Consider the following 17,976-nt stretch of genomic DNA (forward strand, 5'->3'; position numbering starts at 1 on the left):
GGAAATATGTGGAATAGCACTGATTGATGGTGAACACTAAACAAATAATCCCAAGGCTAAGCCAACTGATTAATTCTATAAACTGACATTAGTTTTGTTTTAGAATTGTGAATTGGAATTTAATAAATCTGGCAATTAGCTCCAATAATGACCTTGAAAAGCTGCCAGATTGTCAAAACCAAATTGGCCACATATAGTCTCATTGGAAAGAGAACCTGCCAACCTTACCCACCCTGTGGTTCAGTGCTACACTTTCTATACCACAGGTGACTGACAGAACCAAGGATGGCCAAAACATTGGACCTTCTCCCATCTTAACTAATATCATAAGAATGTTTATATAATAATAAATTAAATATTCATATAGTAATAATAATATTATAAGACAGCACAGTGATGCAGCTGATAGAGTCACTGCCCCATAGCTCCAGTGACCTGGGTTCAATCCTCACCTCTGGTGCTATCTGTATGGAGTTTGCTTGTTTTCCATGTGGGGTTTCTCCAGGTTCTCCAGCTTGCTCCCACGTCCCAAAAGTGTGCAGGTTGGTAGGTTAATTGGCCACTGTAAATTGCCCCTAGTGTAGATGAATGATGGAATCTGGGAGGAGTTGATGGGATTGTGGGAGGTTAAAATGGGTTGAGGTAGGATTAGGGTGAAAGTGGATGTTTGTTGGTTGGTGCGGACCTGGTGGGCCAGAGGGAATATTTCCATACCACATTCCTCTACAACCAACACAGGTACAACTGTACATGTTTATACGCTGCATTCAAATCATGTAAAGTATCCTAAGAAGCTTCACATACTTCACATACGGTAGAAATGGACACTATAGTAAAGTAGGAGATATTATGAGAGGACAGCCCAAAGTTTGGTCAAAGTGGTGGGCATTAGGAAGACCTCTTGTAGAGACAATTGGATTTAATGAGAGAGTTCCAAAGCAACAGCTGAAGGCAGGACTGCCCTGGAGGAGTGGTTTCAAAAGAAGCTGGGGTACTGGGCTGTAAGGAGGTTGCAGAGTTGGGAATGATCAGAGAAGACAGGATTTGTTTACTGAAGGATTTCTACCCTTTGTGGATTTATTATCATGTTATACTGAATACAGGAGCTTGAAAGCCCAGATGATGAGACTTAATAACAGCTTCTTCCCCACTGCTATCAGAATTCCGAACTATTCACTTTTTTCACATCCCTTTCCCGGTGACACTGCCATACTCTCAGACTCTTACTTCTAAATCCATTCTTAATTCCGTTATTGTCACTTTAGCACTTCTTTTTGCAGCACCATTCTGCTGTTTTGCACTCATCAATGTATTTATTGTTGTACTTTTTATTACCATGTATACTGTTTACTCTGCAAGCTTCACACAAGCAAGGAATTTCATTGCACCCTGGTGTATATGACAATAAACTAATCTGAATTTGAATCTGAACGTAGTTAGTCAGGGCTGGGTAGAATACACATAGACTGCAAACTGCCAGTCAATGCACTTAAAAGCTTTTGGACATGCTTGGGGTATTTGGGATAAGACAGAACATTAGGCACAAGAACATCTTCTCAAAATGGACTTCTATTGAAGATTTAGGTCATCAGTATTTAATGTGATTCTGAACACATGATCTGAATCCATCTGAATGCACGTTCCTTTCAATGAATTTTTCACGTATAACCTACTTGACGATGTGACAGCAGCCATCAAGTGACAGAGTGCCATGCTTCATACAAAGTAACAAATATCCAAAGGATATCAATGAGAAATGAAGGAGGAAGTTCATTGGTTTCTTTATGAACATCTTGGCCCCAGGGTAACTCCCATCTCTCTACCTGACTACTAGCTTTCTATTACTCCATATTTCCACCTCACTGCAAAAGCACAACAAAATAAAACACTTAATGCCATCCGTTTCATGTGGCCAAAGAGTAACGGTTTAAAAAGCAGTAAATGAATTTCACTATCATCCATTATTTGATGCTGTGGTCCTGTGCTGCTGTTTACTGACCTTTCCAGAGGAAGTAGGTCATTTGCACATGACATTTCTCAAATATGATGCACAGAGCAGTGTAATAATGTGCCAACATCACAATTAATATTGCAGCATACAGTAGGCGTTCTCATTCAGCTGAAGAGAAGTGGCACAGAATTACCACTGACGTCCTTTGGTGACAATTGTATCTGATGCAGAGAGGAAAGAAAACAGTTAACAAATTGACAAGAACTTTGCTGTTTTCTCCTTAATCCTGCGTGATTGAAGAGGTATCTCAAGAGGTGGAGAATCAGATACTCAGAACTGAGTACAAGGTGACAAGGACTTTTCAGACTGGAAAATATCTCCACTGCAGCATCCAATTACTTCTTAATGATTACAGTGCTGGTGCTTGCCTGAGTCAATTCAACAATATTGTATTTGCATTTTGATTTGTGTAGTTTCCCCCGGTGTCCTTCAGGGGAGATGTAATAACTTCTGAGCAGGAATTGCAAGTATATTTGGGGATGGGGTTCATAGTTCTGAGAAAGAAACAGGGAGAGGTGAGCTGGTCTGGATGAAGCCTCTTTCAAGATGCCATCGATTCACTGGCCTCCGATATCGTGAAACTCACAATTACTATTTTCAATATGGTGTTCTGGTGAAAACACCGCACAGGAATTCAGCTTCATGTTAGGTTCACGATTTGTACTTCAAGGGTTCCCAAATCTCTTGTCTACACAGTTAGGTAAAGGACCAAAGCCTATATGTTGGAGCAGAAAAGAGCCATTGTGTCCATTTTTTATGTACATTTAATACATAAGATACCAATTAGGACATGTTTTGAAGTTTTTGCACTCATTTTCTATTGAAGGCCTGCCCATCAGGAAATTAGACTGGGAACTTACAGCTGCAATTCATTCTAACACTGATGCTGTGTCCCCATTGTATTTCTCAAACGTGATCACATTATTAACAGGTGCAGTGCCCATTAATTATTTATTGACAAAAACTAGATCAAAAGGTTATGACTTAGGATCAGTTCAATAATGAGTACATCTCTCTGAAAGCCGCAGATCATGCCTGATTTGAAGTGTCTCCCTGGGGTATCAGTTTTGAGTGTTCAAAATCACACCCTGTCATTTATTGTTCCATAAAACTTCATTGCCTGCAGCCCTTGGTACATCTTGGGGCTTCTGTCAATGATAACCACAGTTCACAGACATCCTGATCTGCATTCCAATGGCTGCCAGTCATCTTGCGATGTTGGGACCACTTGCTGCCGCAGGGCATGATCAACCAGCTCCACATTCAGGGAAAGCTCCCCAAGAGACCAGTGCATCATTAATCCCACTGTCCTCTCCATATTCCCCTCTTTCCACCCATGTTTTTCCACAATTTGCATCCCTCTGCCACCTTTGACCTTACCTCCATGGTAACCTGGTTCAGCGGGCAAGTGCCATCGTCATGGCCTGCCCAGGAGATGGCAGTGACTGTGAAACACCCGAATCTGACTTCAATGCTCTTAAAGTGAGTAAACCATGATAATGATTTCTTAAAGTAATTTTGTGATGTTTGTTTTGTTAACTTCAGATCAGGCTTTTACACTACATGTATTACCCATTTATCACATACATTTCTAGACATATATACTTTTAAGGCAGGCAAAAAAAAATCTTTTGACCAAATGATTAATATTTTATTGTGTTTTAATAAGACTAATTATACAATCTCACAGAGTTGCAGAGGACATTTAGAAACTCTTAAACTCAAACAATATTACAGGGAACTGATATATTTGTTTTTTTCCATACCTGTGGCATTTATTTATTGGTGTAAAAATGTGTTTCAGCAATTTTACAGGCGTACTTTAAGGAGCAGCATTCCAATGAGCTGCAGTCTACACTGTTAATGGAGTGCATTATGGATGTTCATCTGCAGAGCAGCTGAGCATGAAAATGAAAATACCAGAGAAAGCGACTATATTAAAGGAGAGCAGCATAGCGTGCAGGACTGGTAAATGTGGCACAGTGGGAGAGAGCCCTGTGTGAAATGCACCTCCTAATTCATCATGCTTTTCATCGGGTGGTGCTGATTCCATGGAAGTATTGCGTTATACTGAGGAAATCTTTTTGGTGTCTTCCTTCTAAATCAGTTGAGCAACTGACTCAAAATGAATGCCGAGACAGCACTGTCATTGGATATGAGGAAAAATATGATGGGGAGATGATTGGGTCTCTAGCATTCAACTAGAGGGACCTTATGCCTTAGGCTTCCATGGTCTAATCTGCAGTGGCATGGATTCTGTTTCATCTTCATAGAGGTCCAAGGGTTGGTTGTCTTGTAGTTTTTCTTTATCATGCCATTCCCCATTCACCCCAACATTCACCCCAACAACCCTACCTCCCTTACTGAGAGGAGATTTCATCATCTGTAGGTAGGTATAGGCACCAGGCCCTCATGTGAGCAGGCAGTATCCACTGTTGAAATGGACATAGGGCAGTGGGCAACCTCTCTGGTCCCAGCAGATGCCAACACATCCACTTCCAGTGGGATTCCTTGCATAAGACTTGGGAAGCCCAGCTGATTGTCACAAGTCTAATGGGAGCATTTCTACCCTTGGCCCAGCCAAGATCAGCTGAATGCCCAGCCTGGGGATTGACTAATTGAAGGTCAACCCCAAACCCAAAATAATCCCACAAGCTCCTTCCCATAAATGACTTGGGATGTGACTGGTTCGTTTCCCTATCTCAAGTAAATCAAGTGGGTCAAGCAGAATTAAAAGGACCTTTTCGGTATTTGGCTTATGAATATAAAATGTGGTGTTAATAGCTGGTCGGATGCTTGTCAGACAACTTAAGTGCAGGTCACTGATTTCTGAAATGTAGAAAAAAATTGAGTTCCTCTTTCTCAATACACCAGACATGTTTCAACACAGCTTCTGTGACTTGGTTGATAACAAGTAGTGGAGTCCAGTTACTGCAGATATGTTTCTGTGCTTCACGTTTCAGGCTGGGAACTCCTTGCCAACAAAAATGCAACCGAAGAAAAACTTTATGGAAATAACATCCTGTATGAGAATGCAGCAAATGTGCAGATTTAAGTGTACCTTTCCTCAGAAAAAATAGATACATTATTATTTGCTTTAAATTGAGAACATTTTATCCTCAGTTAAACTTTTTAGTTTAGAGATAAGCTACACAAAGCTTTGGATTGCATACATAAATGACTTCACACATGTATAAAACAGTTGGATGTCAGCCACTTAAACTACACAAGATGCATTATCAACCACATTGCAACAGAATGGGTTCCAACACGTCTTCATGGTATTAGTGACCTTCATGCTATCCTCATCAACATTAATTCTACATCTACTCTTTCAATCTTGAAAGGAATGGGACTGAAAGTCTATGTAAACAGCCCAAGGTAACCCACAAAAGGAGAGAAATGTTCAGCCCAATCTAAGTGCCGATCTGGCTAGTTTCCTGCCTGACACTGCCTGTGTTTGAGCTGTTCTGGAACATAGGTGATGCTTCCTTAACAGAAATATCAGGGTTTCAATATGACAAAAAATACAGATACAAAAACCTTGTCCAACATCTACTTAATGCTGTGAAACTAAAAACACTCAAGTCAGACCCTTTTTCAGACTTGCTGACACAAGCCAAACACCTGTTGGCAGCTTCTGTAAATGTTATTGAATGTTAAAACTGGCTTTCCACATGAGCACCAGATATAGTATTCACTCCAGATCACTGGGAATCACTTATATGCAACATCAAGCATATTCCTAAAATGATGTTAAAAGCTCTCCCAATTTTCTAAAAGCACACCCCATTCTATTCAGCGGATGCATAAAAAATCCAGGATTTAAGATGATTCTGAAATTGCTCTGTGGTTCTGCATTTGGAGATTGTGTATCTTTAATCATTCAGTGGCTAAAGAACATGAAAACTGAGGAACACAAATTCAAAAGCAGATAGGACTTCTACTGACAGCTTTGGTTGGTGCCATCATGTACAAGAGCTGGACTTAGTGTGCTTCAGCAATGACAGACTTCAAATCAGTGCTCACTGTTCATTATTGGGAACGTATCACAGGAGATTGATGCTGCCCAGATGTCTCTGTCTTTGATTAAAGTTGAGACAAACAGATTTAAAAGCTCAATGATCATGACATCTTAACAATGGGCATTTTGAAAGCAAAGGACAAAACTTGCTTTAACGTTGATGCATTGTGCAGAATTTCTGGTCAAGAATTTTTGCTTTTTCATGCATTTTTTTTCATTATTGGTGCTGAGAGGGAAACAAGAAGGGGACATCAAGAGAAAATGATCTTGCACAAAATAGCATTAATACCAAGACCATTTTCCACTGTAAAACTAGCAAAACAATTTTAAGTAAATTGAAAACATACAAAGGCATCTTGTTGGCAGATAACTCACCTGTATAATGGCATTTAGAGAGATAAAGTCATATTTTGGTTGTCAGTATATTGTCTCTGCAGATTTCATGCATTCAGTGCATTCAAGTGCACAAAGATGAATCAATTGCTGGCCAACATACACATTTAGCACTAGTTACTAAAAACAAATTTCTCTCTTTTGATCTGCACTAATTAATCTTCAGTTGCTTTCTGTTAGGGCTGTCACTACTGAGTATAGTTTTTAGTTACAGAGGAGTCAAAAGTGAAGGGGCATTTAGACCAGAGAGCAGAATGAAAACAACATTGATAACGACAATAACTGTTTTAACATTGAACATCTTCTTATTTTTAAATTTGCTTTCAACCTTCCATTTATAATGGAAACTTCCTGTATAAGTTTGTCACCATGTAATTTTGCCCTCCAGTTATTGGAGGCATGACAAGGCTAAGGGGAAAGTGTCATTAAAATGTGACAGGTTTACATACCATTTACCATCATAAATGTGGACACAGACATTTCCAATGAGCACAGTTAAGTTCAGCACAAACACAAAGCAGAGGATAATGAACTGGCAGCACATTGCATATCCTGTCTAATTGTCTAATGTACAAGGAGTAAAATGGGCTGTTGATTAATTACTGCACAAGATCGTTTTCACACCAGGACCTTATACGAACGTACTTATGGACCACACCCCAACTCTCTTTGCACCAATATTTAATGACAGATAACTTAGAAAATTCACTTTAATAGCTCTTGGTCCTATTCTTTCTCATGATGTTACAAAGGTTGGCGAGGCAAAATATCACTGCAATTTGCCTTGTGTTGCAAAATAAAGCAATAAAATATTTTTAACATTAGGCAAAATGTAAAGCAACTTGGCTTCTAAGTCTCATATATTATATAATTAGGCATAAAATCTAATTTATTTGATAATCTTTCATTGTTCTTTACAGAAATTCAAAAAGCACCATTTCAGCAGAAATGGTTGTAATATGCAAGTTATTACTATTGAACCTTTCATCAAATTAGGCATTTTGCCAACTCAGTTGCTCGAACTATCCTTTAGTCATTCACTTATTGCTCATCTGCTCTTTACAGTTGCAAAATGGCTGGTCCCATTGACTTCTCTCTATCACAGAAAACATCAGTATGTTGAGCCAATACAGCGTCAACAGTCAGCATGCGTTCACCTGCTTAAGGTAATACCAATTAGTATATTGTTAAGTGGTGACTGCGAACTGGTGCAGACACACATCCATCAATGTGAATCAATGCAATCGCTCTTACCAGGCGTGACAGCTATGTTGCTTATTGACTGGTCTTCACCCTGCTGATTGACAGCTTTACACGTATATTCCCCGGCATGTGATGGCTTCACTTTCCTTATCAGAAGTTCGGATTCCTTCCTGCAAAAGCAGCAAAAGACACTTTCACTTTGTGGAATGGGAGGAAAATAAACCTTGAGTTTAATGGATTCTCCCTCATTGGAAAGGAGACTACATTGCCCTGCTGGAGAGGTGACTGGATCTCCCAGCAGCAGAGAATTGAAAAAATGATGCTACACTAAAAGCATGAATTATGGTTCCTAACATAGAGCTGAAGGCAACTCCTGAACTAAAGAGGTGAACGCAAGCCCTGTAATAGTTGGGAACAGATATCCATGCAGTAAGGAGGGGAACATGTATCCCTGCAGCAATTGGGGAATTAAGGTCCCTGCAGTAGAGGTGAAATCAGGTCCCTGAAGTAGAGGTGAAAGCAGGTCCCTGCAGTAGAGGTGAAAGCAGGTCCCTGCAGTAGAGGTGAAAGCAGGTCCCTGTAGTAGAAGTGAATGTAGCCTCTGCAGTAGAGGTGAAAGCAGGTTTCTGGAGTAGTTGTGAACGCAGAACACAGTTGCAGGGGTGAATACAGTCCCTGCAGTAGAGGGAACTGATGCCTCTGCAGTAATTAAAAGAATATTTCACTGTTTTTGTAAAGGCCATTGTAATTAAGCAGAGAGGTACTGTACTGGTGCAATAAGGATTCTCTTCAGCATTTAGGTTTAAGAAACTTGTTAGTGTTGAAGAAGTTCCATATCTGATCAAACAGTAGTTGCTTAATGATGACACAGTGTGTCAAAGGTAGAGAATGCTCTGTTCCACTATCGTGACATTCTTCATTTCTCTTTTCTTTCCAAAATTGGCAAAGGAAGCAACATTAATGTTTTGTTCTGCTGGCAGCCTAGTGGTTTCATGGCAAGGGTCATGGCCCATGTTTGACTGAATTTAGAGATTTAACCTTTGACTGCTTTCTACTTTATCTTCCTAACCTGAAAAGGCAATTATTCCTTCAAACTTGCATCCATGGTCCCTTTTCATCCAACAGCATCCCAGTAGCGAGGTAGAATTCACTGCATGTATCTATACTGTGTCTATAACAACTAAAAAACACAAATACTAACTTATGGCAGGAGCAATCTCACATCCTACTGCTCTCTAGGATATAATGCTCGGCACCAGCTCAATAAACATTGTGTGAAACCTCACCGTGAGGCACATTAAGGGCCCACAAGCAAAGCAAATCAATGCAGCTTGTTTCACACTATTGACCAATGACTGTGTGTGTGTGTGTGTGTGTGTGTGTGTGTGTGTGTGTGTGTCTGTGTGTCTGTGTGTCTGTGTGTATGTGTGAAGTGAAGTGAGAAGAGCTTGTTGCCTATTTGGCAACAAAGTTCTGCTCTTTCTGGACTGGTCAGAATTGAGATCATTGATCCATTATCTGAAAAAAGGACACCCCTACCATCATCCCATTTCCTCCCCACCCACCCCTCTGTCTGTCTCCAATTCGTTCCAGAACTGAATGGGAATTGGGTGGAATATTCGATCTAACACACCACTTCTCCTCAGGAGAGAACATGACCTCCGAGTCAGAAAATGATTTGAACACATAATCTAAACTAGGGCAGTCATGAGGTGGTATTTCTCAGTAAAGGTACCTTCTTTTACCTAAGGTAATAAACCAGAGCCCCTCCAGTCTTTCTTCTGGGGTGGATGCAAATGATCCCATAGCAGGTATGTTGTGGAAGGATGCAGAATGAGAGGCTGGGGCAATGGCAAAATTTATCCCTCGGCATAAATTTTTTGTTTTGGCCATTATGACATTAATGCGTGTTGGGGTTTGTTCACAGGCTGGGTATTCCCTTCCTGCAGCACAGCAGTGACAACACTTCAAAACTGCACTGAGTGTAAATCACTTCAGGGACGTTCTTAGAAAAACATTTATTAAACCTCTCTTATTTTTAAAATGCAGAAATATTACACTTTTGAAATCATCAATAGGTGCTAATTCTTTTTTACCTCACCATGTGTAGTTCACACATTAAGATCTAACTACAGACAACAAGTTTAATCCTTGGTCAGCGTTGAGCTGTGACAGGGGAGTGTTTGTGATTAACTCAGGGTTATCATTCTTAAAATTTCTTCTCAGGCAGTCCTTCAGGATTGAGCATGACTTGCTTACCCTCTGGTTTTGTAGATTCCAATGTGGTTAATGTAGCCACAGGTGGAAACTGCAGTCACTTCCACATAGGGGCAGGAGGTGTCTGATGGGGCAGGTGGGTGGGTGGCTTGTGAGATGGTGCTTTCCTCTTGCCTCTTATGCAGGGCTTCTCTGTGCTACCAATGGATGTTGCAAGGATCTCACAACCTTCCCAAAACCTCCTTCTCCACTTTGAGCAACCTAACCACCAACTGTAATCACCACTCTAGAGCAATTAAGGGCAACTGGCCTCACTAGCAATGTCCACATCTAACAAAGGAATAGAACACTGCACACAAACCAGTAATGTCTGACAGGAAAAACAGGTGGGTGTGGATATTGACCAAGAATAAAATGACACAGTTAAATATCCAATTGACCATTAGATTTCATTGGTCATGAAGAACAGCCACATGAGAGAGTATGAGAAAGTCTGTTAAAACATCAAATTATATAAAAGGAAATAGGAACACCATAGAAAGACCATCGACCTCCAATTTGTTCATTGACCGCATTGTGTAGATTAATTTAGCTTCACATCCTGTCAAATTTAGCAATGCTTAATAGCTACAGCTCCCCTGATGCCCCTGCAGTGATGATGTCAGCACTCTCTGTTCAAACAAGCACATTCCAAAATCAATAGCCAGACAAGTTCTTTTTTAAAGAAAGCATGTTAATATTAATGACTTTTTATAAGGTAGTCAATGTTCCTGTAATTCAAAATAAGGGAACAAAATAACCAATCGGTGTGGGCAGTCTTCATTGAAAATCAATGTCCTTTTAGTTCTGTCTTGCACTATCTTCAAGTTGAAAGGACAGTAGCACTACAACTGTGTATTACTGAAGAAGGTTTGCTTTGATGGGCACCCATTAATTAGCCCTCAGTGGGCTTAAGGCATTGGCATAACCTTGGGGTTCAGTTAACAAACAGAAAAGCTGCACTGCCATTGATTGTGGCTTCAAATGAACCTCCAAATGATTATCCATTTATCTGTGCTTTTTGTTCATTTATGCACGGCCATTACAAAGCCAAGTGTCAACTAACCTGCTGGTGAAACCTTGATCCAGATGTTACCTTGAGATTTTACCCTTCCAGTGCTCTCCCAGCTGGTCTCCAATCTTTGACTCCTGAACTTTCACCCTGTGTTTATAGACATAACTCCCAGAATGCCAAAACCACAATTCTGACATGTTCCACCTACTGATTCAGTCCTTCCACATCCTTGCAATTTTCCAAACTCTTTAAACTCATTCAGCCCTATTAGAACTGACACACTAGCCAACCCCTACTCCATCTCATCACTGATAGCCTACCTACAACCTAAGTCCAGGAATTCCTTTCCTAAATCTCTCTGCCTTCCTGTCCTCCTCTATGATGGACCTTAAAATTTGTCCATTTGACCACGCTTTTAATCATCTTTGCAGAGGTTACTGAATGGAGGGATTTGTAATAGAATTAGTTTACTGGGGAATAAAGATGTAATTGCAGTTAGCAAATGTTGTCTGTGTCCACTCATCAGTAACAACCACTACTAATCCATCCATCCTACTGCCAATTGGAATCCAGGCAATTCCAATATCCCTTGTAGTTGAGGTCCAATCTCCTTGTACTCTAACCCACCCAGGACGATGTCACCTGCCATTACTCATTTCCACAGGCCTTGCCAACCTTTGAAGGTTAAGTGGCAAAAGGCAGGATTTACATAGGAAAATAGTGCAGACACAAGAGACAGATGCTGGGATCTGGAGCAAAAAACAAACTGCTGGAGGAACTCAGCAGGTCAGGCAGCATCTGTGGAGGCAAAGGGACAGTCGGCATTTCGGGTCAAGACCCTGCCTCAGGACAGATGCTGTATCAGGAAGGTGGTGGGAGCAGTTTGAGATCAGAGCTAGAAATAAGTTTCGCCCAATTTAGGACGAGTGTTGATGGGCAAAAAAATTTGCAATGGACTTGGTGGGCCGATGGTCTAATTTCTGTGCTGTACAACTCCATGACTCTATGACTCACTCAGGGTGAAACTAACTGACTGCTTTTTACTGATAAACACAGTGGTGGTGCAGAGTTTAAATTACCAGATTAGTATTGCAGAGGCTCAAGTTCAAATCTGCACGGCTGCTGTAGAATTAACTTCATTCAATAAACTCAAATTCAAAATAAACTAATCAACAGCAATGGTAACCCACAAAATTACTGGATTCTTGGAAAAAAGCACCTGGTTCACCAATGTCCTTCTTCTATTCTTACCTGGTCTGATATATACAGTATGTGACTCCGGCCCAGTCCACATGATTCGGTCCTTAACGTCCTCTAACATGACCAAGTCCAATCCATTCAGTTTTCCCTCTGGCAGTTAGAAACGCATCAACTCCAAGTGTTGTGGCATGGGGCAGCTTATTGTTTACTCAACAGCAAAGCCCACAGTATGTTTCTTAAGCTTTTTTTTAATCCCCTCTCTGATGGGTAGTTTTAAGAGTTACAAAGGAAGCGCAAGGAGCAGGTCATTTATTGGGTTAGAGATGAGGCAATGCTCCGGGGAACGTTGATAAATGTTGCATTTACGTGTCTCGCCTCCGCAACAGCATAAGATGAAGCTGGAAGCACAGTAAGTCTTGATTTTAAATCATCATCCAACTCGCTATTGAAGTCAAAGTGAGAGAAGGGACTGAGATGCTGGATGAGTATGTAATAGCCTGGGTCACACTCTTTTAAAATACTTTAAAATCTTTCCAAGCATTTGGTTAGCTGTCTAATAGCCTATATGTCAAATTTTGTCCAATCCATTCCTGTGAAATATATTTGAACGTATTACTATCATCAGGGCACTAGAAAAACACAGGTAATTATTGTCCTCATTGCTGGGTCCTTACTCGTATTAAACAGCAGCTACTTGCAAATTGAACAGGTATAATCTTTTTGTAGAGGCATTATTTATTTGGAGGAGCGTGCCATTATTAAAAGCTGTCATTCATAGTTATAAGAGCCATAATTAATTCCAAATTTGTGAAAAAAGAACTAATTCAATGCAGCCTAACATAATAACTGTCCTGTACCACAAGCTACCAGTAAGTACAGCAACCTCTGAAAGTAGCAAGCAAGCCTATTACCTCCAGGTATTGGGGATTCACTGTGACATTCTTCAATTCATACTTTTATTTATTCTTGGGATGTGGGCAACATTAGTAGGGTCATCACTCTTCATCTTTGACTATCAGCATAGGGTGTGATTGGGTTCATGTGCTGAACATGTTCTCTAATTTATTTGCTCCTGTGATGTAGATATCACTGGCCATACCAAACGGCATGAACTGAGGCGAAAATTATGAACCAACCAGAACAGTAGATCTGAAGTCACATTTAGTCCGGACTGGGTAAGGATGTCCTTCCCTGAACGTGATGTGTGTTACAACAATCCAACAGCTTCATTGTTATGGTTACTAATACTATCTCTCTAGTTCTGGATTTATTGTATTACTTGACTTTAAGTTCCTCAGCTGTTACAATGAGATTCAAACTCACGTCCCTAGATCAGATCATGTCTCAGGATGCTGGTCTTGTAACTTAACTACAATACTCTGTGGCATTCCTAATAAGCATGTTTTCCCAGGTTCAATTTAAAATCTACCTTTTCATGGCCCTTGCAGCTTATTGTCTACCTGCACTGTATTTTCTCTGTAACTGTAACACTATATTCTGCATTCTGTTATTGCTTTTCCCTTGTACTACCTCAAAGTACTTATGTTTTGAAACGATCTATATGGATGGCTTGCAAAACTAGGTTTTTCACTGTAAATCATGTGACAATAATAAACCAATACCAATACCATTTGCCACAGCAGCATGTGAAATTTTTTCTTTCAGATTATTAATCAAGGATCATAGTCTCTACACCTCTGTACCAATGGGGTGTAAGGTGCTGCATGGAATATTTAGATTCTAATGTGAAAAGATTGTTCAAAGTAACCACTCAAAAAGCAAAGTCTGTTGAAATGCCTCCAAAACTGACAGGAGTCCCTGGAAGATCACAAATGCAGAGTTGAAAATACCTTTTCTTTCTCTTGATCCTGATTTCTTTGGACTTTTTATCGACATTCAGCTTTTTCCCATCCTTATACCATGTGAAGGTGGGCTGTGGATATCCTGAAATAGCTTCACATCTCAATACAAGCTTCTTCCCCTCGTTCACCACCACATCACTCTTCAGTGGTTTTATCTTTGGAGCTGAAGCTATGAGAGGAGAGAATTACTAGTTAACCAGCTGTTTCAGAAAGATATAAAAATACAACTAATGCAAGAACAGGAGTCTCAATATTCTCAGATGGCATTCAACTGACTGGAGTCCTACACATCTGTTGGTTAAGTCTGCATGCCACATGGATACTAGACCATAAGACCATAAGATATGGGAGCAGAATCAGGCCATTCGGCCCATCAGGACTGCTCCATCATTCAATCATGGCTGATTTTTTAAAATCCCATTCTTCTGCCTTCTCCCCATAACCCTTATCCCCTTTAACAATCAATAGGCAATGCAGAGTATAGAAAGTTTTTCATATCCATTGAATAGCAAACCTCAACATCAACCCTGAGGTTTGGCTTGGAACCCCAAGGTCTGAATGAACCTGGTGAATTACCTGCCTGTTTTGCATTCTCTTCTTTTTCACTGATTTTTATCAGAGGCCTGATTCACCAACAACCATCCCAGCTCCTGTCTTAAACAAATTCACTCTCTCTAAAGTCCAAGTGTTAGACAGGTGTGGAATGTGTGTAAAGAATATAAAAAAGATCAAATGAGCAGAAGGACAAGGTCTTGAATTGCTTTAAGATGCCTCAAGATAGCACATTTACAGGGACGTGACAAATTGATGTCTGTTCCTTTGTCTGCACTTCACGTGACATTGTGCAAGGCAGGAACTGTCAATCACGTGGTTTCTCATTAATGACTTGACTCATTTGGAAAAAGACTGTGTCCATAACGTGCTGAGATCCAGTTGATGGGTGCGTTGTATTTGACCTCTCATTCTGCCTCTGGAATCACAATTGAGTACACAGGCATTTGTAAGTTGCTGAACTAAGGCACTTTCTATCTGCTCTTCAGCTTTATGCCTCCATAACTGGCACATCCAGCTGGCCCCACTCCTCTTAATGGAGTCATCAACCTTCATTTAAATGGTACATCTATTTATTGTTCTTAGTTTCAATGTATATTTATGTTATTAATCAATGAACAACATTTTCACGTTTTAGACAGATTTTTCTCTTTGTACTTTGGGGCAGGCACAGTAGTGTAGCGGTTAGCATAACATTATTACAGCACCAGCGACCCGGGTTCAATTCTAGCCACTGTCTGTAAGGAGTTTGTATGTTCTCCCCGTGTCTGCGTGGGTTTCCTCTGGGTGCTCCGGTTTCCTCCCACATTCCAAAGACGTACAGGCTAGGAAGTTGTGGGCATGCTATATTGGCGCCGGAAGTGTGGCGACATTTGGCTGCCCCCAGAACACTCAACGCAAAAGATGCATTTCACTGTGTGTTTCGATGTACATGTGACTAATAAAGATATCTTATCTTATCTTAAATAATTTTAAACTTCTGTTATGACTTAATTATATATTGGAAACAGTGAAAAGACCTCCTAATACGATGGCAATCAGGATGAACAAATACCCGAAGCCTAGTTAGCCATGTCAATGGGAGAACCAGGACAACCGTTCAGCCTCAAAAATTCAGAGAGGCTTCAGGGCAAGTGTGTGCCGTGACCACAAGGCATGGAACAGGGTTGGCACAAGTTGGCCCAATATTATAAGAGGATTGAACAAGATTGAAGAGTTCATGAAACCGTAATTTGTAACTGAGACAGAAAAAGTTCTGCAGATGCTGGAATCTGGAGCAAGACACAAAAAGTGCTGGAGGAACTCAGCAGATCAGGCAGCATCCATGGAGGGAAATGAACAGTCAACATTTCGGGCCTGGAAAGGCAGAGGGCAGAAGCCAGAATAAGAAGGTGGGGGGGGAGGGGGAGGAGCACACGTAGGCAGGTGATTGGTGAGTCTAGGTGAGGGGGGGTGGAAGGTAGGTGGGTGGGGGAGGGGGATGTAAGGGAGCGATGTAAGAAGCTGAGAGGTGACAGGTAGAAGAGGCAAAGGGCTGAAGGAGGAGGAATCCGGTGGGAGAGGGCAGTGAACCATGGAATAAAGGATGGGGGAGGGGAGGAGAGGAGATGTGCAGGTCATCAAGGCGGGGGAAGGGAGCCATAGGAATACGGGAAGACAAAAGAGTGGAGGGGAAGGAAAAAGAAGGGGTGGAGATACCAGAAGTTAGAGAAATCGATGTTGAGGCCATCAGGTTGGAGACTCCCAAGGCGGAATATGAGGTGTTGTTCCTCCAACCTGTGCCTGGCCTCAACGTGGCAGTAGAGGAGGCCATGGATAGACGTGTCAGTGTGGGAATGGGATGTGGAATTGAAGTGGGTGGCCACGGGGAGGTCCCGGCTGTTGTGTCAGACGGAGCGAATTAACAGAGACATTGCAATGGCAATCCTGAAGTGATATATGCTTCCATACTGGAGAGGATGTAAGTTTGGGTCATAAGTGTGAAGCAAAGAAAGTCCTGGAACCATTCAGAACTGATGGCGGCTGAGGTGAAATAAATTAGAACATAACAGACTACGTGCTCCCTCACTTCTGCTCTGCCTTTGTATCAGATCAGGACTCCTCTGATCTTGGCCTCAGTTTCACTTTCATGCTTGTTCCTCATAACCCTTGGTTCCCAGCTAAGGAAAAAAAAAGTCCCTATCTGTCACTAGTACTTCCTGATGCATCAGCCTCCACAGCTCTGAGAATTCACACGATTCACAAAGAGAAGAAATTCCTCCTCATTTCCATCTAAAGTGAATGATCCCTTATTCTGAAGCTATGCCCCCTTGTTCTAGATTTCCCTTTGAGGAATATGTCCCCTCAGGATCTACCATGGAAAGTGATATATTTCATAAGAGAGAAACAAGCATTAGTGTTCTGGGTCAATGACTTTTACCTGAATGAAGTTGAAATTTGAACCGTTTCTCTCTGCACTAATGCTGACTGTTCCAACTAAGATGTCTGTGTTTCTGGTTCCCAGTATCCAGAATATTTTTCTCTTTTAATACTCCTCATAAGTACAAGGCAGTTACCAATAGATCTAAAAAGGGATCCAGGAGAAATGCCTTTACCCAAAGGTCAGTCCAGATATGAAACTTGCTAGCACTGGGTGTAGCTGGTGGTGAACGTAGATGTGTGTAATGGACAGGAGGATGTTGACGTTTGATGGAAGAGAGGAGACTCTCACGTGGACCAGTTATGGATTCTTTTTTGTCTTTTGCATTCTGTGCATTTTTGATGGAGATCTTTTTAAAATTTGAACATTAATCATTTATAAACACAATGTGGACAGACAGAATGTAGTTGGAACAGTGCAAAAAGAACAAAATAAAAGCATTTTGGAAGAAGATGGCAGCTATCCCATTGGATTGAAATTCTATGAAGTCAATATTTAGAATCTTTCAAAAGCCAAAGCACAACTTTCATTAATTACTTTGATTATGAAGACACCTGGAAGCCAATTATATGCATCATCCTCATTATTGTTGCAGCTGCCGTGAGCTCCCGTAACATCTGTGCAATAATATCCCAAACACTCCTCATTACCTCATTAATGATCAGGTCAAATGTACGGCACTGAAGGATGCAGCTCATTTAAATTCAATTGTTCTAAAATGTTCAAATAAAACATTTTCATTTTTTTCCTTTAAAAAGATCAGACATCTTGGAAAGTGTTCAAAATGGCTCAATTCCAGCAGCACCATCAGGGTGAATTAAATCTGGGATGCTGAAATTGCTTTGTGGACATCCAGACGCAATCCCAAGTGCTTTCTCTGCTTTTCTCTCAGAGGCATTAGTGTCTGTTTCAGTTTTACCTCTGTGGTGAAGTCCCTCCCTTCCCTCCGATGGCCCCACCACCAAAACCTACTCCAGCCCTATACCCATCTTCAATTTCAGCATTCTTTCAGCTCTTGCCTCCTAATAATGATCAATTTTA

General features: G+C 40.9%; 1 protein-coding gene across 3 annotated transcripts in view; it reads right to left on the reverse strand.

The window, feature by feature from the left end:
* The window catches only part of nrg1 (neuregulin 1), a 365,600-nt gene that overhangs the window by 140,788 nt on the left and 206,836 nt on the right, over nucleotides 1-17,976 (reverse strand). For all 3 annotated transcript variants that reach the window (XM_052045975.1, XM_052045965.1, XM_052045954.1), the window contains exons 2-3: nucleotides 13,953-14,133; nucleotides 7,683-7,801 (exon numbers count right to left, since the gene is read on the reverse strand). In XM_052045975.1, coding sequence (XP_051901935.1) covers nucleotides 7,683-7,801; nucleotides 13,953-14,133 — 300 coding nt within the window. The remainder of the gene's footprint in view (nucleotides 1-7,682; nucleotides 7,802-13,952; nucleotides 14,134-17,976) is intronic.

The sequence above is a fragment of the Pristis pectinata genome, chromosome 2, assembly GCF_009764475.1.
Source record: "Pristis pectinata isolate sPriPec2 chromosome 2, sPriPec2.1.pri, whole genome shotgun sequence".
NCBI lineage: Eukaryota > Metazoa > Chordata > Chondrichthyes > Rhinopristiformes > Pristidae > Pristis > Pristis pectinata.